At 42.1% G+C, this 25437-nt stretch overlaps 1 protein-coding gene across 1 annotated transcript in view; it reads left to right on the top strand.

Annotated features, from left to right (window-relative positions):
* The first annotated feature begins 3099 nt into the window (after positions 1 to 3099).
* The window catches only part of LOC143131798 (transmembrane protein 236), a 43182-nt gene continuing 20844 nt past the window's right edge, over positions 3100 to 25437 (top strand). The window contains exons 1-2 of the mRNA XM_076291389.1: positions 3100 to 3371; positions 21408 to 21480. Of these exons, the coding sequence (XP_076147504.1) occupies positions 3100 to 3371; positions 21408 to 21480 (345 nt within the window). The remainder of the gene's footprint in view (positions 3372 to 21407; positions 21481 to 25437) is intronic.

The following is a 25437-nucleotide window of genomic DNA, read 5'->3' as shown; positions in this document are numbered from 1 at the left end:
TTTTCCTCTCCTCCCTCCATCTCTCCTCCCTCCATCTCCTCTTTTCCTCTCCTCCCTCCATCTCCTCTTTTCCTCTCCTCCCTCCATCTCTCCTCTCCTCCCTCCATCTCCTCTTTTCCTCTCCTCCCTCCATCTCCCCTCTCCTCCCTCCCTTCTTCTCCTCTGTCCCTCTTTCCTCTCCTCCCTTGCTCCCTCTCCTCCCCCTCTTTCCTCTTGTCTCTCGCTCCCAGAATGGGATTTGACATTCCCTCTCTCTCTCTTCTCTCTCTCTCAATTCAATTCAATTTTAATTCAATAAGCTTTATTGGCATGAATGTAAATTTTACAGTGTTGCCAAAGCATTCAATACAATAACAATAACAATAATAATAATAAAAATAATACAGATAATAATAATAATAATAATAATAATAATAAAAAAACCAAAACTATGGATTATTATGTTATTGATCATGTAACATGGGCTGTTCTCTCAGGATGTGGCAGGATTGGATGTACTCAGCAGCTAGGTGGACACAACTGTCTACTTCCCCCAGGAGGAATGATAGTTTTTGTTCATTGTTTGTAAGAAAATGCTGTTCATTTTCTACTACATTACCGCAGTGAGCACACATCCTTTTTTCAGGGGCCAGCCAGGTTTGCCTCTGTTAAATATATGTGTTGCCCCTTTTCTATAGCAAGGCTATGGTCGCTGAGCCTGTACCTTGTCAATAGCTTTCTATACTTATAGTATAGATATATGGTGCCAATTTGTAATCAGATTTTATTAATTTAAATACATTGAGTTTACTTATTTGTTTAATTTTATCCCTCCAATTGTTAATGTAATTTTCTTTCAAGGTTTTTTCTAATTGTTTTAATTTTGAAGCAGTGGTTGAGTCAATTTTGTTTAGGTCATGTTTTTCAATTAGGTAATTTAGGGGGTTCTTCTCTGGGTTTCCCTCCCTCAGCTGGGCAGCAGTCTGGCTGGTATCTGCTTGGTTCACTGTGTTGTAGGTGATGCCAGAATTTTGCCGCTCTTTTGTGGATATTGAGAAGGAGAGGGAATCTTCCTAATTCAGCTCTACAACCCATATTCGAGCAACTTCTGTTCACTCCTAATATATTTTTACAGAACTCTAAATAAAAAAATTTCGGGCTGGCTTTTGTCCCATTGTCTTTGTATTTGGAGCCCCAAATCTCACTCCCGTATAATAGGATTGGTTTAATTACAGAATCAAAACATTTTAACCATATTTTTAACAGGGGATTGTATTTAATTAATGATTTCCTTAAAGGAACACGCCACCCAATGTCAGTAGTAATATATGTTCTTACCTTAACTTTCACGAGTTGAGTCATACCTCTCCCATGTCCGTACGTGCACTCAAACGCTCTGGTGCGCGGCTGGACTGTGTTAGCATGTTGCTATGCTAGCGGGCTTTGACGGCAACTAAGCGTAGAAGTAATCAAAAACATCCACGTTTTACCGACTTAAATACAGTTGCACGAGTAGTTGATAGAAATGCTACGGCCACGCAACGTGAAACGTGGCGATTTTCCAAGCGAATAAACCGGAGAACTACAATGTGTGGCGCAATAGCACTTGGGAGTACTTCGACCTAGCGTAGTAGTATTGTTAACACCTAATTGTAGATCCTATCCACCACAGAGTTTAGAATCCATGCTGGATCGACCCTCAGCGTCTCCCTCCCCTCTGAGCGAGAGAGAGGCACACACACTAGAGATGCGCTGATGGGCTATTATTTCAACCATAACTGCATAGCAAAACTTATCATCCATCAGCCATCCATCAACACCAAAGTTTTTTGACCAATCTTCGAAACGGCACCCGCACCATCCGCTGGTTGTTTTAATGTAGGCTATATGGGTGATGCAGCGCTGCTGACGTGAGGCTAGAAAGCCCTTGTCTGTTCTAGGAAGACTGATCCAATGCAGCAAATATATTAAAAGGCTAAAGTCGTACATGCAACTGTATTTAAGTCGGTAAAACGTGGATGTTTTTGATTACTTCTACGCTTAGTTGCCGTCAAAGCCCGCTAGCATAGCAACATGCTAACACAGTCCAGCCGCGCACCAGAGCGTTTGAGTGCACGTACGGACACGGGAGAGGTATGACTCAACTCGTGAAAGTTAAGGTAAGAACATATATTACTACTGACATTGGGTGGCATGTTCCTTTAAAATGTAATATGTTTTTCTTGCCTTTTCTGTTAAATCTATGATTGCTTTGTCAAATTGTCCGGTATATGAGATTATTAATCCTAGATAACAATAATGTTTCACTTGTTCTGTTGATTGTTTGCAGATTGTGAAATGGTAATTGTTAGATGTTGATTGTTTTTTTTTGGAAGATCATCATTTTTGATTTTTCATGATTGATTGGTAGGGCCCAAGTTGTGCTATATTTGTTTATTATATCAAGGCTTTCTTGCAGTCCCTCTGCCGTTGGCGATAGTACGAGCAGGTCATCTGCAAAGAGTAGACATTTTATCTCTCTACCCAGGAGGTTAAGCCCTGGGGAAGAAGTTTTTTCTATGTTGGTGGCCAAATCAGTTATATAAAGGTTAAATAAAGTCGGACTAAGGCAGCAACCTTGTCTGACTCCTTTGGTATGGCACCACCATGAAATAATTTATTTGATTTGGGTCTAGGTCTGTTATAGCATAATCCACCACACTGCTGCCCAGGGATGAGGAGTAAGTGAATTTGCCCAGAGAGTCACCCCTTGTTCTGCCATTGACAAGGTACATAGTACCTTTACAAAGTTGTACAAGTTCCTTGCCATGTTTATTGAGTATATAGTCAAAAGTATGCCTTTGTCTACTCACCACAGTGTTTTGTTGGGGTGTTGTAATATATTTTAGGCCAGATGGGTCAACATAATCAAGGTCATTAAGTCAGGTAGTAGTATTTTCCCAATGGGTTGAAGTTCAGTGATATCCTTTTTTAAGATATCAAATGTATCTTCAGAATAATATGGTGACTCATAGGGAGGACTCTCTCTCCTCTCGTCTCTCGCTCTATCACTCTATCAGGATGGGATCTGACATTCCCTCTCTCTCTCTTCTCTCCTCCCTCTCTTCTCTTGCTCTCAGGATGGGATCTGGTTGGACTCTAAAATTCGCCGTCTGTGAGCTGCTGCAGTTTGCTGCTCTGGCCACGCCCCTCTTGGTGGTGATGCAGCGTTTTGCCGCCATCGTCTCCCGGGCGAAAGAGGAAGCAGTACCACCGGGCGACGCCCTCACCGCCTATTGGCTGATCGTAGCGTCGGGCGTGGCCTACATCACCACCGTGGCTTTACTGGTCTGGCTGCCACTCAAGTACATGGTGTTCATGAAAAAGAAGATCTTCAGTGGGCACAAGAAATGGTGAGAGAGAGAGAGAGAGAGGAAGAGAGAGAGAGGGGGAGAGAGAGGGAGAAAGAGAGGAAGAGAGAGAGAGGGAAGGGGAGAGAGAGAAAGATAAGAAGAGAGAGAGGGGGAGAGGGAAGGAGAGAGCGCGAGTACATGGTGTTCATGAAGAAGAGGAACTTCAGTGGGCACAAGAAATGGTGAGAGAGAGAGGGAAGGGGAGAGGGGAAGAGAGAGAGGAAGAGAGAGAGAGGGAGGGAGGGTCAAAGTTCATCCGTGTTGAACTTTGACCCTGGTGCGCTGTAAACCATAGGTCTGTTGCGATGAGCCCGACGGCAACACAACACAAATCCTCAGGACATAACCTCCACCAAGAGCAACCTAGCGGAGAGAGAGGGTGAGAGAGAGAGAGAGAGTGAGGGAGAGAGGGGGAGGGAAGAAGAGGGAGGGAGAGAGTTTTATTAAAACAATATCAGGTGTTTAAATACTACAAATTAAAAACATTGACAAGTGTTTTAGCCTCAAATAAAACCATACACAGAGCTCACAGAACAGTTTCAAATTTTAAAAACAACCTGCCCATCCTCCCCACCCTCACATAGCAACCCTCCCACCCCTTATACTGTCAAAAAACCCTCAATGTTGTTGACCAATGTCGCTCAGTTAAAAAGCATCTTGATGCAAGCCCCAACATCCCTCTAACATCCCCCCGCAGAAAGAGGTGCTCAACTGTCTCCTCCCACCCGCAAAAGGGACACTTTCTCCTAGATTCAGGCTCACCACGTGTGTCTGTTCATAGCTATAGCCTCATGAATGAGCCTCCAATGCAGACCGGCCTTACATTTCTTGATTGGAGGCTTGTAAAAAGACCTCCAAGAAGGTATAAATCCCGCCCCACTTCTGGCCACCTCCACGTCTTCGTGCATGACAGGTACAGTGCAGCTCAGGTATCTCAGGTACAGTGCAGCTCATGTATGACAGGTACAGTGCAGCTCATGTATGTCAGGTACAGTGCAGCTCATGAGTCTTCATGTATGACAGGTACAGTGCAGCTCATGAGTCTTCATGTATGTCAGGTACAGTGCAGCTCATGTATGTCAGGTACAGTGCAGCTCATGTATGTCAGGTACAGTGCAGCTCATGTATCTCAGGTACAGTGCAGCTCATGTATCTCAGGTACAGTGCAGCTCATGTATGTCAGGTACAGTGCAGCTCAGGTATGTCAGGTACAGTGCAGCTCATGTATGACAGGTACAGTGCAGCTCATGAGTCTTCATGTATGACAGGTACAGTGCAGCTCATGAGTCTTCATGTATGTCAGGTACAGTGCAGCTCATGTATGTCAGGTACAGTGCAGCTCATGAGTCTTCATGTATGACAGGTACAGTGCAGCTCATGAGTCTTCATGTATGTCAGGTACAGTGCAGCTCATGTATGACAGGTACAGTGCAGCTCATGAGTCTTCATGTATGTCAGGTACAGTGCAGCTCATGCATGACTGCTGCTCTCCACTGTGAGCTGTGAGTCCAGCCCTCACAAGACAGCTCCTCATGCTACTGCAGACATGATCCTCGTCTTTAGGAAGCAGTGGAATAGAGGCTACCCCATGACCCTCGTCTTTAGGAAGGAGTGGAATAGAGGCTACCCCATGATCCTCGTCTTTAGGAAGGAGTGGAATAGAGGCTACCCCATGACCCTCGTCTTTAGGAAGCAGTGGAATAGAGGCTACCCCATGACCCTCGTCTTTAGGAAGGAGTGGAATAGAGGCTACCCCATGACCCTTGTCTTTAGGAAGGAGTGTAATAGAGGCTACCCCATGACCCTCGTCTTTAGGAAGGAGTGGAATAGAGGCTACCCCATGATCCTCGTCTTTAGGAAGGAGTGGAATAGAGGCTACCCCATGATCCTCTTTCCTTGTTGTTAGGACAGACACATGAAAGGGGGACAGTCTTGTTAAGTCCAGCTCATTAAAACCCAATATGAAAGGTTGACTGTCTTGTTAAGTCCAGCTCATTAAAACCCAATATGAAAGGTTGACTGTCTTGTCCTATTGGCATTACCTTCCTCAGGAGGAAACAAGCAGTTGCTGCCCAGCACATATCTGCCCCATAGAGCAACTGCTGCCCAGCACAGATCTGTCCCATAGAGCAGCACAGATCTGTCCCATAGAGCAGTTGCTGCCCAGCACATTTTTGTTAGTCAAGTTTTAGTTCACTAAAAGTCTCATCATCTTAGTCTAGTTTAATAGCCTGACGAGCCATTAAAATGTAGGGTCTGGGCACTCACTGTTGGCAGTGCTCAGTCCGAGGGGCGGGATAATCGTTTTTCTTTCAAATTCCCTCTGCACGCAATATAGTTGGGTCATCTATAGCAGTTCCGTGACCGTGGAGAGCGAAGGTTCGTTTCTCACTAGATTTGTCATCTATAAAGGTTAAAGAAAAAAATTAGCCGGGGTGCCCCTTACAAAAATGTGGGGAAATTTTGTGAGAGCCCTATATCCAAAATGGCTGCCGTAAGCCAAGCTGGATATTAACTTGTTAATGGTTTTGCCCACAGTGCTGCATAACACATGGTTTCTGAGACTATTTGGGTCAAGAAATTCATAACTTATGTAAATTTATTGATTTGACCTATTTCTGACCTTCAAATTCAAGATGGCCGCCAATTTTTGGCTCTTTAAATGTTGATGTTTCAAAATCGTCATAGAGTTGTAATATTAGGCTCAAATGGAAGCTCTGCTCAAACTGAGTTCAGTTTTGGGCAGCAAAATTACAACATACACATAGGTCATCAGTGTCATTTTTTTATTATTACAGTGCATGAAAATGCACTGTACTGTTCTTCCTAGGCATTTTATTATTCTTGTTCTAACGCAGTTAATGCAGCTTCAACTGTTTAACGTAGAAACTTCATTCAAACTATGTTACGTAGGTCTTACTTAGGACATGTGGGCTATGTATTTTTCAGCTTTGTAACTTTTATACTTTTTAAGGCGAGACACGGCAGGTGAAAACATCGTTTTTTCATGCACTGGTCAATTTCGAGATTTTGAGCTAGTATGTTACCTTAGCATGTATTCTATCACACTACTACAACAAAAAAGTCCGATTTACACATTTAGGTGTTTATTTCATTATATTGTGTCTACTCGCGCCTGTATATTTCTCCTAAATTCAGCAAAAGTTAGCATTCTAACCTTGCATGCACTCCCGCGACCGTGGTCCAAAACATAACATGTGTACTACCGTTGGAAAGCTCTGTTTTTTCTGTATCACGCTATGTGATCCATATATGGACACTTCCTTTGTATCAGCAACCAATCGCGAAAGTTCAAAGGCGAGTCTAGGCTAAGAACGGAATCTCATTGGCTGTCTTTCAAGGCTGTTTTCTCAAAATGAGTTTCCGCTCACATTCTGAGCTCAAAAACTCCACTTCAGAAGCACGTACATACACCAAACGTTCTAGACTTATGCCTAACTATATGTCGAAGATTTCTACAGAGGGGTTTGTTGATATATTATTCCTAGCCTGACTTACATGACATGATTTTTTAGGGCTAGTGACATAATTTTCTGATTTACAGGATAACAAAAGTAGATATTCATAAATCCCTCTGTAAATGTTTTCCCATCTAATATCTGAACACAATGAAAACATAATTTTGAACCTGGCTGTATCCAATGCTCAGGTTTCGTGCCTTAAAAAGTATGCAAATTAGCGCATATTTAATTAGATAATGTCTAATTTGCATATGTAAACATTAAATTACAGCAAACTTGTAATAAATGTTTTTCTCATATTAATGTAAGTAATCAACTGGGGAAGTTTCATAGTGATATCTGCTTGTTAAAAATTTTACCCTATTCACCTGTAGTGTCTCGCCTTAAACTATTAATTAAAAACTGTTCAAAATTTCCCCATAGACTTAACATGGGCTGATGACATCACAATAGAGCCGTTAAGCAATTAGAATCCTATGGCAGGTGTTCAGGCCACCTGGATCTCAACTGCCAGTCTCAGGCTTTAAGCATACAAACTGGCCCTATTAAGACTACACATCCTGTCCAACTGCTTCCTCTGCCAAAAACTGTTTCAAAATAAAAGTCCTCACTACAATATTTCACTGTTAAACAATTTATCCCTTTAAACTACTGAACTTTTTAACTGTTCAGCCATTGTAACTTTTACTTGTCATCAACTATGACTCCTACCCGCTGTAGCTAGTTAGCATAGTTAGCATGTTAGCATTGCTAACATTGTTAGCATTTTAAGCAAAACTGCTAAAAATGATTAGCTAAGTTAGCTAAGTAATTTGGTTAGCATAGTTAGCATGCTAGCATGTTAGTTAGCATTTTTAGCAAAACTGCTAAAAATGATTAGCTAAGTAACTTGGTTAGCATAGTTAGCATGCTAGTTAGCATTTTTAGCAAAGGTTAGCTAAGTCACATGGTTAACATAATTAACATGTTAGCATGCTAGTTAGCATAACTATTAAAAATGATTAGCTAAGTCACATGGTTAGCATACTTAATATGTTAGCATGCTAGTTAGCATACCTACTAAAAATGATTAGCTAGGTAAGCTAAGTCACATAACATGCTAGTTAGCATAACTACTAAAAATGAAAACATTAGCTAAGTTAACTAAGTTAAGTAACTTTGTTAACATTATTAACTTTGATAACATAGTTAGCATAACTGCTAGCAAACATTAGAGCCATTCCAACTGTCAGTTATCGTCAATTATCTACCTAAATAATTTAACCACCTATTTAACCGTTCAATCATTCCAACCATATTAAACCTTATCTACCAAGCAACCAATATAGTTTGTTTTTACTCTGTATGATATTTGACATCATATTTTTTGCATTTTCATGCACTGTATTTCCTTCAGGAAATGCTTTTCTAGTTTATTTATTATGATTTATTTATTGAATTAACTAAAAACACTTTCAATCTGAATCTGTTGAATCTCCACACTGACTCCTCTTATAATCACTGCTACTCTCATCTGAGCTTTCATGAGGTGTGAGCTGCTGGGGCAAGGGGGTGTGACGCACTGGTCGACACTTTCCGTTCCCAGCCGTGACCAATGGGAGGAGGATGCTCTTGCAGGTTGTAATGGAGCTGGAAATGTAAGGTAGTTTGTCCTTTCCATATGAAGATTCAAAGAGTCATCATCAGATGAGACATGGATTGTACACTTATTCAGCAGGCCAGGCAAGAGTTTCCAAATGGCACAAACTGAAGAATAAGAGTACAATCCGTCTCCCACCTGATGATGACTCTGAGTCCCACCTCATGACTGCTCAGATGAGAGTAGCAGTGATGATAAGAGGAGTCTCTCCGAGAGTGAGATAGATTCCTGACAGGTAGTCGTCCAACCACATGCTCATTGGACCCCTACCTATGAGCCTACTTCAGTCCATCAGCCCGACTATCACACCAGCTATCACGCGTGATCAATGCTTCGCTAACCTCTGGCACGTTTCCAACAGCATTCAAAACGGCCCGGGTAACACTGTTACTTAAGAAAACTTCTCTCAACCCTGCTCAAGTTGAGAACTACCGTCCTACTTTACTCCTACCTTTCCTATTCAAAGGTATCGAACAAGCAGTCTCCAAACAGGTCTCTGAATTCCTCTCACAGAACAACCTTCTGGATCTAAATCAATCTGGGTTCAAGAGGGGCCACTCAACCGAAACGGCTCTGCTGTCTGTAATAGAAGCATTAAAGGAAGCCAAGGCGACCGCTCGGTCATCAGAACTCTTTCTGCTTGACTTAAAGGCTGCCTTTGACACTGTTAATCACTGCATCCTTCTCTCTATACTCGCTAACATGGGAATCTCCGGTTCTGCTCTCTCCTGGTTTGAATCCTACCTCACAGGACGCTCGTTTAATGTATCATGGCTTGGACAGCTGTCCGCATCTCACTATCTCACCACAGTGGTCCCCCAGGGCTCAGTGATGGGCCCTCTTCTCTTTGCTATCTACACCACCTCTTTAGGACAGATTATCCGTTCGTATGGCTTCCCATACCACTGCTATGCAGACGACACACAGCTCTATCTGTCCTTTCCACCATATGACCCCTTGGTCTCGGCATGGATCTTGGATTGCCTCTCAGACATATCTACATGGATGAAGGCAAACCACCTCCAGCTAAACCTCTCAAAAACCAAACTACTGTTCCTCCCAGCTAAACCATGGCATCAACATCAAAATGTACTCCCTGTCTGTTACACCTACCAGGGCTGCAAGAAATTTAGGAGTCGTTCTCAACAACCAATTAGCCGTTTCGCACTCTACAACATACGGAAAGTCAAGACTTACTTCACTCAAGATGCTACCCAACTCTCGTTGGGTAGCTAGTCATCTCACGACTCGACTACTGTAACGGCCTCCTGACAGGTCTCCCAGCCTGCACAGTGAAACCCCTTCAGATGATCCAGAACGCGGCGGCGCGCCTGGTCTACAAACAACCCAAAAGGGCACATGTTACCCCGCTGCTCATCCAGCTACACTGGCTACCTATGACCGCCCACATCAAATTCGCCTCTAACGCTTGCCTACAATGTAGTCTCCGGTTTGGCTCCCACCTACTTGAATGCCCTCATATAGGCATATGCTACCTCCCGACCGCTGCGCTCCTCAGACTTGTTCCTTTGTTGTTCCTTGTTGGTGGAACGCACTACCAGTTCCTACTAGAGCAGGGACATCCCTCTTCATCTTCAAAAAACTCCTGAAGACCCAGCTCTTCAGAGAATATCTGCTCTCGTAGCACTACTTACAACTAGCTAATTATAGCACTTACCACCGGACTAGAAGTGACACTTGACTGTATAAAAACAGCACTCACTGATGCACTTTTTCTTATTGTGCTCTACCTTTTTACATTCTTTTAAATTGTTCTAGTATTTTTGAGAGAATTGTTCTAAAGCTTTAAACTGTTTACCATGTTGTAAGGCGCTTTGGGTAGAAAAAAGCGTCTGCCAAATGTAATGTAATGTAATGTAATGAGTCAATGTGGAGATTCAACAGATTCAGATGGAGAGTCTTTTTAGTTAATTCAAATAAATAATTAGTTTGAGCAGAGCTTCCATTTGAGCCTAATATTACAGCTCTATGACAATTTTGAAAAATTAACATTTAAAGAGCCAAAAATTGGCGGCCATCTTGAATTTGAAGGTCAGAAATAGTTCAAATCAATAAATCTACATCATTTATGAATTTCTTGACCCAAATAGTCTCAGAAACCATGTGTTATGCAGCACTGTGGGCAAAACCATTAAAAAGTTAATATCCAGCTTGGCTTACGGCAGCCATTTTGGATATAGAGCTCTCACAAAATGTCCCCACATTTTTGTAAGGGGCACCCCGGCTAATTTTTTTCTTTAACCTTTATAGATGACAAATCTAGTGAGAAACGAACCTTCGCTCTCCACGGTCACAGAACTGCTATAGATGACCCAACTAATAGGACAGCGCTATGAGTCCCATGCGTTTTTCATACCAGCGGAGCTAGTTTGCTAGTTCAAACTTTTGCCAACTTAAAAAAAGCTTAACTCGTGTCACACTGTTTGCCAACAGCAACAATCATCTTCTTTGTTTTCAAGTAGCAGGGAATTCAAGCCAAACCGTTGCAACTCTGCCATCAATCATTATGTTAAGCCCGCCTATTGTCTCTATACACGATTTGATTGGCCTGATAGAAGTTTAATTTTTACAGCTCACAAGCCAACGGAGAGTTGCTAGACTAGCCATGGCAGCAAATGTAGCAAATGCTAGCTCGCTACTCCCTCCCCCTTCCTCCTGTGCAATTAAAACTCTACTAAACGCGCATATCGTCGGTTATTGGTTGAAACACTTTATTTTGCCTTTAAGTGGGCTGCCAACCCTTGTTGGTAGCAATTGTTTTTGTGTACAGATCTCGGAGCCTAGGCTGCCTACAGACACACGTTTTTTTGAAGGCCTGCTTATGGGGCAGACAGCTAGCTGATCGTTAGGAAAGATTAGATGACTGTGATCATTTATGTTTAGGCCTTTTTTGGGCCTTTTTGTAATTATTCCATATTTAGTGTAGTCATTCCATATCAGAACCCCTGAAGTACAATTGCATTTGAGGCCAACTCCCCTTGCATTTGAGGCCAAGATTATGCAATAATCATTTGATTGTCAGTAAGCATTTTGGATAACCAAAAGTCCTATGGGGAGTTTCCATAGGGCATTTGACAAAACACATACCTTGGCAAATAATGGGCTAAACTCATTTGTTCATTCTATATTGATCTACTTTTGCACACAGCTTCACACGACCTGATTCTAGGTCTCAGTTCTGTTTCTAAGTCATATCAAGTGACCTAGAGGTCTGAAATGTGGTCAGTTCAGAGATGCTTGTTATCCGGCAGAAAGAGAAAACAATATTCTAGCCTCTGTAACGCTATCAGTACATCACACACAGTTATTCAGATTGTTTTCCAAAAAATTACAGTGTCTCACCTTTCCAAACAGGTCAGGCATTTGATTGTTGCTTTTTACCTGACATTTTTGAGACAGATGCAATTATTGATGCATTTATGGCCAGGATATAATGATAAAATATGACAAGATTTTAAAAGTGACCTATAACATCGACTGCAATGCCCTTTAATTTACTTAGCCTATTTATTTACTTTTATTTATTTAGTGCTAATACATATAATGAGCCTATTTGGTGACAGGGAGATGCTTATAATGCAGGACTTAAAGCTATAAAAAATGTCTGAAGTTATCAGACATTTATGAGGACGTCATATGTTGTCTCATTGACTATTTTCAAATCTTAAGCATACCAGCTCACGCCTGAATTTAGGCACGGTGCCTGAACACGTTAAGCCTGATAATGTGACAATATGTCAGTCATCGTATGATAACGAAAATATGACTAGGCCTAGACTGTTCTGAGCAGGTGTTGTCGGTGAACAGGCTGTAACTGTTGGCTAAGTTCAGACACTCATGAACAACTGATTCTATCTGGACAACATTCTCTAACAGCAGTCAAGTTGTCATTGTTTGTGTCAAACAAGTTGTGAATTTGTTGTAACATTTAAAGATGACTTACTCTGTGCTCAAAGTAATGCTCGAAGCTTCAGTGGTTTCCTCTGAGGGCGAACGAAACTTTCGGTAGCTGAATCATGTGAACAATTCCAGGATATGCTTTTTTTCATTGGTTGTTGTGTTAAAGGAACACGCCACCCAATGTCAGTAGTAATATATGTTCTTACCTTAACTTTCACGAGTTGAGTCATACCTCTCCCGTGTCCGTACGTGCACTCAAACGCTCTGGTGCGCGGCTGGACTGTGTTAGCATGTTGCTATGCTAGCGGGCTTTGACGGCAACTAAGCGTAGGAGTAATCAAAAACATCCACGTTTTACCGACTTAAATACAGTTGCACGAGTAGTTGATAGAAATGCTATGGCCACGCAACGTGAAACGTGGCGATTTTCCAAGCGAATAAACCGGAGAACTACAATGTGTGGCGCAATAGCACTTGGGAGTACTTCGACCTAGCGTAGTAGTATTGTTAACACCTAATTGTAGATCCTATCCACCACAGAGTTTAGAATCCATGCTGGATCGACCCTCAGCCTCTCCCTCCCCTCTGAGCGAGAGAGAGGCACACACACTAGAGATGCGCTGATGGGCTATTATTTCAAACATAACTGCATAGCAAAACTTATCATCCATCAGCCATCCATCAACACCAAAGTTTTTTGACCAATTTTCGAAACGGCACCCGCCGACCATCCGCTGGTTGTTTTAATGTAGGCTATATGGGTGATACAGCGCTGCTGACGTGAGGCTAGAAAGCCCTTGCCTGTTCTAGGAAGACTGATCCAATGCAGCAAATATATTAAAAGGCTAAAGTCGTACATTGGCTATGTTGTAGCCTATCCCCAGAATATCAGCAGCAAACTCAGTCTCTGTCTCGCGAAACAGTCTCCAAATAAAACGCACATCGCCCTGTTGCCTTTTCTGCCAGCTTGTGAAAATATATCGTCCAAAATGCTTGATTGCATTGCATTCTCCACATTTTTAGCTACATTTTCATGTACCACATCAGCATTTTTGTTCAGTGAATCTTTTGTAAATTGCTTTACAATTACCGTCGGGCCCATAGGCCTATTGCCTGGCTTGCCTCAGCTTCGGTCACGTCCTTTTACAATTTTATCATTGTAATAAAAAACGCAATTTGCCACATAATTTCAACATGCTCCTGGCCTACTAATTAATGCCTATTGTACTTTATTTTTTGCAAAAAGAAATAAATCCTTGATAAAATAACAAATCATTCACATTATAGGCTACTTTACACACTGTTATGTCAGGGTGACTGAAAGCCTGTTCTGAAGACTCCCATTCATTTTGACTGCACGAGCGCGTCTTTTTCAGACAGACAGCGCAATTCATTTTAAAGCAATTTACAAAAGATTCACTGAACAAAAATACTGATGTGGTACATGAAAATGTAGCTAAAAATGTGGAGAATGCAATGCAATCAAGCATTTTGGACGATATATTTTCACAAGCTGGCAGTATAGGCAACAGGCCGATGTGCGTTTTATTTGGAGACTGTTTTGCGAGACAGAGACTGAGTTTGCTGCTGATATTCTGGGGATAGGCTACAACATAGCCAATGTACGACTTTAGCCTTTTAATATATTTGCTGCATTGGATCAGTCTTCCTAGAACAGGCAACGGCTTTCTAGCCTCACGTCAGCAGCGCTGTATCACCCATATAGCCTACATTAAAACAACCAGCGGATGGTCGGCGGGTGCCGTTTCGAAAATTGGTAAAAAAACTTTGGTGTTGATGGATGGCTGATGGATGATAAGTTTTGCTATGCAGTTATGTTTGAAATAATAGCCCATCAGCGCATCTCTAGTGTGTGTGCCTCTCTCTCGCTCAGAGGGGAGGGAGAGGCTGAGGGTCGATCCAGCATGGATTCTAAACTCTGTGGTGGATAGGATCTACAATTAGGTGTTAACAATACTACTACGCTAGGTCGAAGTACTCCCAAGTGCTATTGCGCCACACATTGTAGTTCTCCGGTTTATTCGCTTGGAAAATCGCCACGTTTCACGTTGCGTGGCCGTAGCATTTCTATCAACTACTCGTGCAACTGTATTTAAGTCGGTAAAACGTGGATGTTTTTGATTACTTCTACGCTTAGTTGCCGTCAAAGCCCGCTAGCATAGCAACATGCTAACACAGTCCAGCCGCGCACCAGAGCGTTTGAGTGCACGTACGGACACGGGAGAGGTATGACTCAACTCGTGAAAGTTAAGGTAAGAACATATATTACTACTGACATTGGGTGGCGTGTTCCTTTAAATCTTACCCACATACAGTAGTGCTATTTTCTGATTAGATATTGTGTAGCCCCTTTCTTTCTTTTGATTGGCTGGCAGAACTGTCTCCTGGGGAGACGCGCTTGATTCCTGTTGGTTCCAAAGTGAGAGCAGCGCAGCCATAGAACATTTATTTATCATAAACATATCATAAATATATCAATACATTTGAGGTTGCCTAGTAACGGGGACGCTGGCCAGATGCGCCGCTCCGTTTGGCCTATTTTTGTTTGATTATTTTCTAATATTTACATAACTTGATTTACATATGTTTCTGATTTGTATATTTTATTCGTTAACATATCAACAGTTGTTTTTTGTTGCGTTTTTTTCCCTTTCCGTGGTGGTTTTTTGTCTGTTTTTGCCTAAGAGACGGCATTCCATTGAAAGACCGTTATCTCCGTAACATTTAGGCCTACTATCCAACTCATCAGCATACGGACTCAGTGGCTGTTTCAGTCGGTTGACTGTCAGTTGGGAGTAAGACTCCTCATTCAATCTATGAACTTAAATGGCTGATGTAGTCGGTTGACTCTCAGCTGTGACATCGGTGGCTGATCTAGTCGGTGGACTGTCAGCTGGCCTAACGCAGGAGAAGGACGCAGCTTGTGCATAGCTCTCTTTGGACTGTGTCAGTGTGAGAATGCCTTGCTGATGTTGGACCTACGATACACTGCCCTACAACTTTTGCAGTCGTCATCTTTCAACGCGGCTATCAGGGAAAATGTGCTCGACCTATGCCGGGCAACGCAGGGATATTACGCAGGAAACGCTACATCCATCCAGGATCCGGCCGCACTGTCATCAAGCCGACAACAGAGGATGGTATCCTCCTGTATCCCTGTGTCCCTTCACTCAGGTACAACTCCTCAACTCATCTTCCTGGTGCCTGTCAACAGCGATGGTCTGATGAGCGCGTCTCACCAGAGCGTAGGCCAACTGACTCTGTCGTGTCAACTACAAGCCATCTCATCTACCGAAGTTCTACCCCAGCGATTACACAGCTAGAGTTGGACTAAGTTAACACGGACTTTTCTTTATTCTAATTTCTTATTTATTTATTGTATTACTTGTTCATTTTTGTTTGTTGTCTGTCTTGTATGTCTACCGTTAGGTGTCTCGGGTACGCTGGCGGTTACGCCGCTCCATCAGGCATCTTTTGTCTTGTGCGTCAATTGTTATTTTGTAAATGTGTTTGTTTGTCTTGATGTCGCGGGAACGCTGGCGACTACGCCGCTCCGTCCGGCATTTTTTGTCTTTTTGTTATCTGTAGTGTTTATGTAATCTCGGCTTCACTGAAAATGAGGGCTTCCCTCAATGACCCTCCGAGAATAAATAAAGGTTGAATGAATGAATAAATATTTTTTCTGCGTGAGAAATACAATGTGTGGCGGGAGTGCGTGACTAAAGACCGAAATGAGTGACTGTCACGCTCAATGTGTGACACTTGAGAGCCCTGCATTCACCAAACTTTGCATATTAGCTTCATTAGCTTACTTGCTAGCGAACTTTGCATCATCAGTGTAACTAGTTAAATAGGTGACATTACTTGCTGAACATTTTCTTATGGACATTCTGGGGGATGTTAATTTGTGTATGTATGAGAGAAGCTTCAACTTATGAGTATGTCGTGTTGTGGTATAAGGCTTAGCTTGCTAACTTGTGTTGTGGTATAAGGCTTAGCTTGTTACTTACGCATATGTCGTGTTGTGGTATAAGGCTTAGCTTGCTAACTCGGGCAGAAATCTCCGGTGTTGTTGTTCCATGGAGTTACAGGGTTGCAGCAACAGCACATAGCCTAGCCTAGCCTACAGGAAAGCTGCTGAGCATGAACTCATTCTGAATATTTTGAAAGCTTAAAGCGATGGTTCGGAGTAATTTCACCCTAGGGTCCTTTGCACCATGATCCCGAGCCAAACATCCTCCCAGAACCTTTTTTCCCTTGGTCGAACCCTGGTCGAGTAGCACTGTCAGAAACTAATGACGTTCTGCAGTCGTGATGGAACCAACTTTTATCTCGTAAATTACCCCACTAATAATGCCTGAATGGTACGAAACTTCTGCTGTAGTACAACTATGACCTTAAGTCCAATAACGAGGCATTAGAAAGTTTGTAAGTGCACCAGGAGTTTATTTAAATAAGACTTGCCTGATGATCTGCTACTATACCGCTGCGTCGACGTTTCTTCCGTGATTTGGGAAAAGCCCGTAAAAGTCCTTGCAGGAAGCATGCATAAGGATGTAGATCCAGGAATGCACTAATATTTTGTTCGTAGTCCAGGTTGCAACAATTATTAGTTAACACTAAGTTGTAAACACTTAGGGAAAAAAATATAAAAAAATGGATATACCAAAAAACGTTTATGTAATCGCTTCCTGCAAGGACTTTTACGGGCTTCTGTTGTACTACAGCAGAAGTTTCGTACCATTCAGGGCATTATTAGTGGGGTAATTTACGAGATAAAAGTTGGTTCCATCACGACTGCAGAACGTCATTAGTTTCTGACAGCGCTACTCGACCAGGGTTCGACCAAGGGAAAAAAGGTTCTGGGAGGATGTTTGGCTCGGGGTCATGGTGCAAAGGACCCTAGGGTGAAATTACTCCGAACCATCGCTTTAACAACTAGATATTCTATCGTCTCATTAGTAGACGAAAATTAAGAGAGATTTTATCTTAGTTTTTATTTAATGCAAAACATTTTAGTCTCAACTTTTTTCGTCAACAATAATGCTAATATAGTCTTCTCAGTGTTTCAGGACATCGGTGCCGTCTCGTCCTCATCTCTTACTCATGGAAAAAAAAGTTGTTGACGAACACATTTCGTCTCATCTCGTCAGACGAAATTAACACTTTAATTACAGCCTTTGTCGTGTCCCCCTTTTAACCGGGACTGGGAAACTGAGCTCACCTCCTACTTTGAGCATAACTGAAGACTGAAGAACTGTCTCTCTGACACTGTGATCAGCAGCACCGGAGCACCACAGGGAACTGTGCTCTCTCCAGTCCTTTTCACCCTGTACACATCTGACTTCTGCTACAACACCGAGTCATGCCACATGCAGAAGTTTTCTGACGATACTGCAATTGTGGGGCGTATCAGGGACGAGTAAGAGGAGGAGTACAGGAGCCTGGTGGAGGACTTTGTGCAATGGTGCAAACTCAATCACCTCAACTCAACACTTCAAAGACCAAGGAGATGCTGGTGGATTTTCTAAGACCGCTCTGCTACCAGTCTCCATTGATGGGGTCAATGTGGAGGTGGTAAGCACCTACAAGTATCTGGGTCTCCACCTGGACAATAAACTGGACTGGTCAGCCAACACTGACGCACTCTACAAGAAACGGCAGAGCAGGCTGTACTTCCTGAGGAGGCTGCGGTCCTTCAATGTGTGCAGCAAGCTCCTCAGGATGTTCTACCAGTCTGTTGTGGCCAGCGTCCTCTTCTATGCAGTGGTATGCTGGGGAGAAAGCACAAAGAAGAAGGAAATTCAATGCTTCACTAAAGGGAAGAGGAGAGATAGACTTCTCTGCTTAGTCTGTCTGCCTCTCCACCCTCTCCATGTTTGAGTACTGACTGCCCACTACTGCTTTACTACTGTTTTACTACTGTTTTACTAATGTCCACAGCCTAATGTTTTTACTACTGTTTTCTTGCTACACTTTTTTTCATGCTATATTAGCACACATCAATGGCTTCTGCTACAATACTGAATGGCTATAACCCTATTACCTCAACCTGTTCTTGCACTGACATAGTTTTTTTATATTACCTTGTCTACATTATACTTTACTCTCCTATTTGTCCATATTATTTTTGCTGGTCTCTAGACCTTATTATTGCACTGTTGGACTAATGTTGGACTACTTTTTGCACCTTCACCATGACACTCACTCTCTTGAGCACCTTACCATGCACACATAACTAAAGGACTACTGTTGGACTACTTTTGCACCTTCACCATGACACTCACTCTCTTGAGCACCTCACCATGCACACAGAACTACAGGCCCTGTCACTACAAGCGTCTCATGCTTGATCACCCTCAAGCACACTGGATTTTTTACATTTAATTTATATAGTATATTTAGTATTTAGTTTTGTTAGTTTTTCTTATCTCCTACTGTCTCTATTGTACAGTGGAGTTTGGTTATATGTTTATACTTATACTTATATTTACCATTTCTGCTGTAAGTGCATGTTGTGCGTGATGTCTGTATGCTACTGAGACCCCCTGAATTTCCCCTTGGGGATCAATAAAGTATCTATCTATCTATCTATCTATAACTGATGCCCCTCTGTACAGTAACCTTAGAAAGGAAACAAATCTTTCTCCAAACCGAAAGGCCTACAGGACATTAAAGAGGTACTCATGCCCCAACCAATCAAATGCTTTTTCGTGATCAATAGACAAAAAAGCAAGATCAAGATTATTTCCCATTGACACTATAATGTCTCTCATTAAAAGCTAATTGGCCATGATATAGTCCTACCTGGGATACAATATGTCTGGTCCTTTACGATTAAAACATCCAAATATCTTTTGAGTGTGTTGGCTAAGACTTTGGACAATATTTGGACAGTAATCCGGCCCCATTAAAGATAAGGGTCTCCAATATTTTAGGGAGCAGACCTATTACTGTTCTCCTGCAGCTAACCGGCAGCTCGCTCCTCCTGAGAACCTCTTGCAGCATCTCAATATAGTCCTTGCCTAAGGGTCCTCAAAAGATCGAACAAATGCCGCAGGCAAGCCATCAATTCCAGTTGAACGCCCCTTGGAAAGCTGCTGGACAACCTCAGACACTTCCTGTACGATGATGTATTGCATTGGAAGGCCTTCCAGCAGTTGTCCTAAGTATGCAGGATCACACTTAGAAGTCCCATACAGATCAGCATAAAAGTCCATTGCCATCTTCCTCATCATCATCATATGTAAATAACACATCTTCCTCATCTCCACAGGATCATGAGCTAACCCTTTAATGTCCCATCACTCGTACATAAACTAGATGTACCGCAGAGCGGTACAAAATACGACCGCCGCCCAGTCCAGCACGTTTTCCACAAAAATAAGTCACGCTGAAAGGCATATATGATTCTAACTGTCTCACTGTATTGCATTATGCACACTCAATTCTCACTGGTATCTGCTAGACAACAAGTACCAAAACATGATTAGTTCATAGATTTCACATGTAATATACATTTTATACAACCCCACCCCCATCTTGCCTGTTCATAATTCTGAGAAATTCTTGAATTGTGTGCATGTGTATGTTTATGTTGGTGGGTGTGTGTGCGTGCATGTGCTTGTGTGCCTGTTTATGTGCCTGTGTGTGTGCATGTGCATGCATGCGTATATATGTATACTGTGTGAGTATGTGTCATACGTAGGATTACTGTGAATGTATGTGTGTGCGTGTGTATCTGTTTATGCACATGTGTGCATATGGAATGGGTTTACATGACCCCTGGAGGCAAACATACACAAAAAATTGGTCATCCTAGGCCCTACGGTTCTCAAGATATTCACAGAAAACTGTGTCTGCCCTACACTCCTTTCGGGGGGTCCAGTCCAGCGGGGGGGCTACAGATCAAAATGAAAAGCGATGGTTCCATGCTATCCATGTGGGGTTACATGCCCACCAAGTTTCGTGTACCCCGGTCTTTCAGTGTCCCGGGAATCCTTGTTGGTGTATGGTCACTAAATGTACACATATATTATTTTATTGTAAGGCCCCCCATGAACGAAAGTCCACGAAACTTGGCATGCATTCGGAGGGTGTCATGATGATCCTACACTTTCAATTCCGTGCAGTTTTGACCATGTCAGCCAGAGATATTGTGATGAAAACACCTAATGTTTTGCTTTTTAATTTTTAACTAGGTGGCGCTATACATGAAATAAGTGGTAATGGGATAGGTTGACATGCCCCCTTAAGACCAACATACAAAAAAAAGGTGGACCTCCTAGGCCCTACGGTTCTCGAGATATTCACAGAAAACTGTCTCCGGCCACCTACAGGCCAGTTGGTGTATAGTAATATAAATTAATTTATTGTGTGGCCCCCCATGAACGGAATTCCACGAAACTTGGTGTGCATTCAGAAGGTGTCATAATGATCATACACTTCCAATTTCGTGAAGTTTTGACTATGTTAGGTCACAGATACCTGCGATTACAACACCTCATTTTTACTTTTTTGTGTTTAACTAGGTGGCGCTATACATGAAATGAGTGGTTATGGAATGGGTTGACATGGCCCTTTGAGATCAACATACAAAAAAATCGGTTCTCGAGATATTCACAGAAAACTGTGTCTGCCCTACCCTCCTTTCGGGGGTCCAGTCCAGCGGGGGGGGGGGGGGGGGCTAGAGATCAAAACGAAAACAGGAGGTTCCATGCTATCTATGTGGGGTTACATGCCCACCAAGTTTCGTGTACCCCGGTCTTACAGTGTCCCAGGAATCCTTGACGGAAATTTGGACATGCGAAAAAAAAAAAGAAATAAAAAAAATCTGACTAAACCTATATGACCGCCGCTTCGCTGCTACATCAAATGATATGATTTCTCTCTTTCACAGTTTAGACATCAAATGATATGATTTCTCTCTCTCTCACAGTTTAGACATCAAATGATATGATTTCTCTCTCTCAGGAGACCCGTGGCGTTGGCCTATGTGATCTTGTCCACTCTTCCCTGCTTTGCCTTCCTTATCGCCAGCTCAGAGGTAATCTGTCAAACCCGTTACACACACACACACACACACACATATATACACACATATAGACGTTGCACAATCAATTAAGCCGCTATCTAGAAAACAGTAACAGGCTAAGTGACTGTCAACATGGTTTCCGTGCATAACGGTCCACCATGTCTGCTTTACTACTTTTCATTGAGGAAATTTGTAACTTTCTCAATAGAAGACACATTACTGGAGCAATTTTTATCAAATTTTTCGTAAAGCATTCGACACAGTAGACCACCTGATTTTATTATCCAAACTTCACCCTTTTAACCTATCGCCCTCAGTATTAGACATGATCTCTTCTTATTTAACTGATAGATCACAAGTTGTCAAAATTGACCATGCAATATCTCAGCTCTTGGGATGTGGTATGGGTGTCCCACAGGGAAGCATTCTGGGGCCTTTACTCTTTCTTCTATATATTAATGATCTCCCAGCTGTGTGTAAATACTCTAAATGCCTAATGTATGCTGATGACACTGTGCTCTTTCTATCTAATATGATAAACTCCAAACTGTCATCTGCCTTCAATTTTTACATAAGTGGTTGAATTAACAATCAATGTTAAAAAACTGAATGCATGTATTTCCACTCACCCAGAAAGCATCTGTCCATCACCAGTCCTGTAATCTTTTCAAATCAAACTCTTGTCATCACCAAATCATATAAGTATTTGGGAGTACTACTTGACTCACACCTTACACACCGTGAACACGCTTCCAAGCTAGCTAAAAAGTTAAATCAGAAACTATATGTATACAACAAGATCAGATCATATCTATCCTCTACTAAAAGCGATTATATTCTCAACCATCTCATACTGTCTACCAATATGGTCCCTCACCCACAAAGGAAGTTACTGAACCCATTGCACGGTTATATTACCAAGCTTTGAAAATCCACAGTTGGACAGTTGGGCTCTATCGATTTGTCTTGAAGAAAGGCATCCAGGACACTTGGTCTGGGGTCTCTAGGACCTTCCTATCCTGAGATATGGCTTATCGCCGTTATCGTCGGGGCCGACGATAGGTAGTTTTTACCCTATAACCTAAGTGTTACCCTAAGAAAAATTTGTATGGAATCTTCCCAAATGGACACACCACTGCACTGCGCTCACTCAATCACATGCTCTGACCTTTCAAATTTTTATCTACAGTCATGCGATTTCTATTTACTATCAACTCCATCACAGCACTTCACAAACACTCATTAGTACAGCGGCTAAGCACCGGAATCGTTCAGTTTTTGCAGGAAGCATGAAACTTGGCACAGTTATACTACTACCCCTAGTGATCAAAAATTGAAATGGACCCCAACACATAGCGCCCCCTAGTGGCCGCCATCTTGAATTCAAATATGGCTACCATTCTTAATAGAATTGTTGATACAACAAGATAAAAAAGTATTTTAAGTTCTAACACTCAATTTTTAGGGCCAAGGAAGCTATTGAAATGATTTCCAAACAAACTTGATGTTCGCCATTTTGAAATCCAATATGGCGGATACCAAATGTGAAAATATAGACCATCTCAATTGTTATTCATGATAGAAATATCATTCAAAAACAATTTCAAAGTTTGAACAGTCATTTTATCACATGACAACCTCAATAATATATGAGGCATCAAGTATAATCTGGTAAGATTCCAATATGGCCACTATGTGTAAGAAAATAAGCCAATTATTCTATATTTTGGTTAATTGAAGTAACTACCTACATCATCAATAAATTCTTATTCTACCTTCTTCTCTTTCTGAGCAAACCTTAACTCTTACTATACACTGCTCAAAAAAATTATACATTTAAAAAAATAAAACACATCAGATCTCAATGGGGAAAAAACATCATGCTGGATATCTACATTACATTACATTTGGCTGACGCATTTTTAGCTAAAGCGACTTACAGTGGGCAGTGCTTCGACTTGGCCAGCTTCACTCGCGGTCCGCGCGTGGGATCACGCGGTATCACGCGACTTTAATTTGTATTTTCCCAGTGAGACGCTGCAACAACCGATACAACCGGTAGATGGCTCAAGTGAGCAGGGTGTCTCGTAAAAAGAAATGGAGCCTGGAAAACCTACACAGACTTCACTCTACAGACTTTAGCAGACTGGTTTAGAAATAATTTAATAGCCAGAAATATGCCTGCCCTGCCCTAATAAAGAAATATTTGGTTAACTGTGAGTGAATCCCGTTTGCAGCCATAGAAGAAACGCAGGACAAATTAAACATTCTGGTTTTCTCCGAGTGCAACAATGATAGACAGACATCATTTGGACAAAATATAGAGCATATTAACCTCCGTTGCTCAGCCAAATGCCTTCCTGTTATGACGGAGTTACAGGCGATAAACGGTTTTTGATGGTCACAATTTTACTTCATTAGCGGTTTATTTTTTTGATTATTAAAGAGTGTTTTTCATTTAAAGGTTTGACTTCGTGCTTATTCAGTAGAGCATTTAGTGCTCTTCCCAATCCCAGACGTTCACATTGCATGTTTGTTTGTAATGGATGCAACCGCGAGATAGGCTACGCGTTTGACGGCAATGAGTTGTTAACAGACATGAACCAAGACATATAGCCCAGCAGCTATCTAGGGACTGTTCGTTATTTATTTAAGGGGCCACTGGAGGAATTTTGAGTGCTTCAGTCAAAAGTTGCATGACCCTCCCTTGCCTGCTAGAAATTGTTCAATGACCCTCCGACAGAATTGTTAAAAAAGACATGACCCTCCCCTGCCAATTGTCGCTGTCTTCTGCCCGCGCTGCTTTGCGCCACAGCCACACACTGTGATAACGTTCTTAAATCAATCTTTCCCGTGAGCTTGCATGCTACCAGTCCTTCCTTTTCAAATATGTTGCGCCTGTTTGCACAATTTCACAAATAATCATATGTGATTAATATTATGACAAATAATCCCTGTGCACGGGGACAGAAACAATGCATGCCGACTTTTTCCGTGTTTCTCACGTATTTTAACTTCCCCCCGCTGTCTTGCCGTTTTAATGTTTTCCCATAGAATATCCCATATTTTAATACTCTCATAACAGCCCTGCCATCGGGCCTGTCTCTGTGTTGCCCTGTTGCTACCCCTTGCCCTTCCAACGAAACAGATGTCTTCAAATCATCGTTTTCCTTGCTTGAAGGCGAACTTAGAGTGATGTTAACCTATTTAAGTTTAACAGCGTGATTGTCGTGAGAGCACGATTTATTGGCGCTTGCATGTTCGGCCTTATGTCTACGTGCGCACCTGAAGCTATTCAGCTACTAGAGAAAGAATTTCCCCTGTTTGTATGTTCACTCCAAGTTGGCCTACCATAACTTACCAACTCTGCACTGTAGACCCTAACTGGCTAATTATATTTTTCTGTGAAATAAGCAAATGTATTTGTTCAACTTTATGAAGCAGAATTACGCACTAGGCTACTTGGAACATAACACATTTGACAAAGGACAGATGTATGTTATAGTGACAAAATATTAACTTTCAGTGTTTTACGATGTCTTTGTCATGGGGAGGTTTTTTTCCCCATGCATTTATTCTAGGTTACTGTCAGTGACTGCCGTGAGAAAAGCGGGTTCTGTGTTTCGTTCATGTCAGTGACTGACGCGAGAGAAGCGGGGTCTGTGTTGCGTTGCGTTGATTTATTTTCAATTGGGCATACCGTGCCGTGTCGTCCACAGCTCAGTTCTGACAAAGCCGAATTTACTCCTTTTGAAACAATGAGTGCGCGCGTTTGTATGGTTATATTGCTTGACAGGGGGGATCCCAAGCAGCTTTCAGCCATAAGGCTACTTTGAGAACATTTCCTAATTCACCCGACACTAATATTCAAAATGTTGAAAACTATTTCGGTATAGCCTATTAACTGACCACCCAATTCACGTTGACTGGGGGACAGGGGGGGGCATCAGACATTTGTGCCCAGTTAAT

The sequence above is a fragment of the Alosa pseudoharengus genome, unplaced genomic scaffold (genome assembly GCF_046254945.1).
Source record: "Alosa pseudoharengus isolate Yale_2024_CS ecotype anadromous, Long Island Sound unplaced genomic scaffold, YU_APseudo_1.1 YU_APseudo_1.1_scf_18, whole genome shotgun sequence".
In the NCBI taxonomy this organism is placed as follows: domain Eukaryota; kingdom Metazoa; phylum Chordata; class Actinopteri; order Clupeiformes; family Clupeidae; genus Alosa; species Alosa pseudoharengus.
The sequence above is the reverse complement of the archived record's forward strand: the minus strand, read 5'-3'. Positions and strand labels throughout refer to the sequence as shown.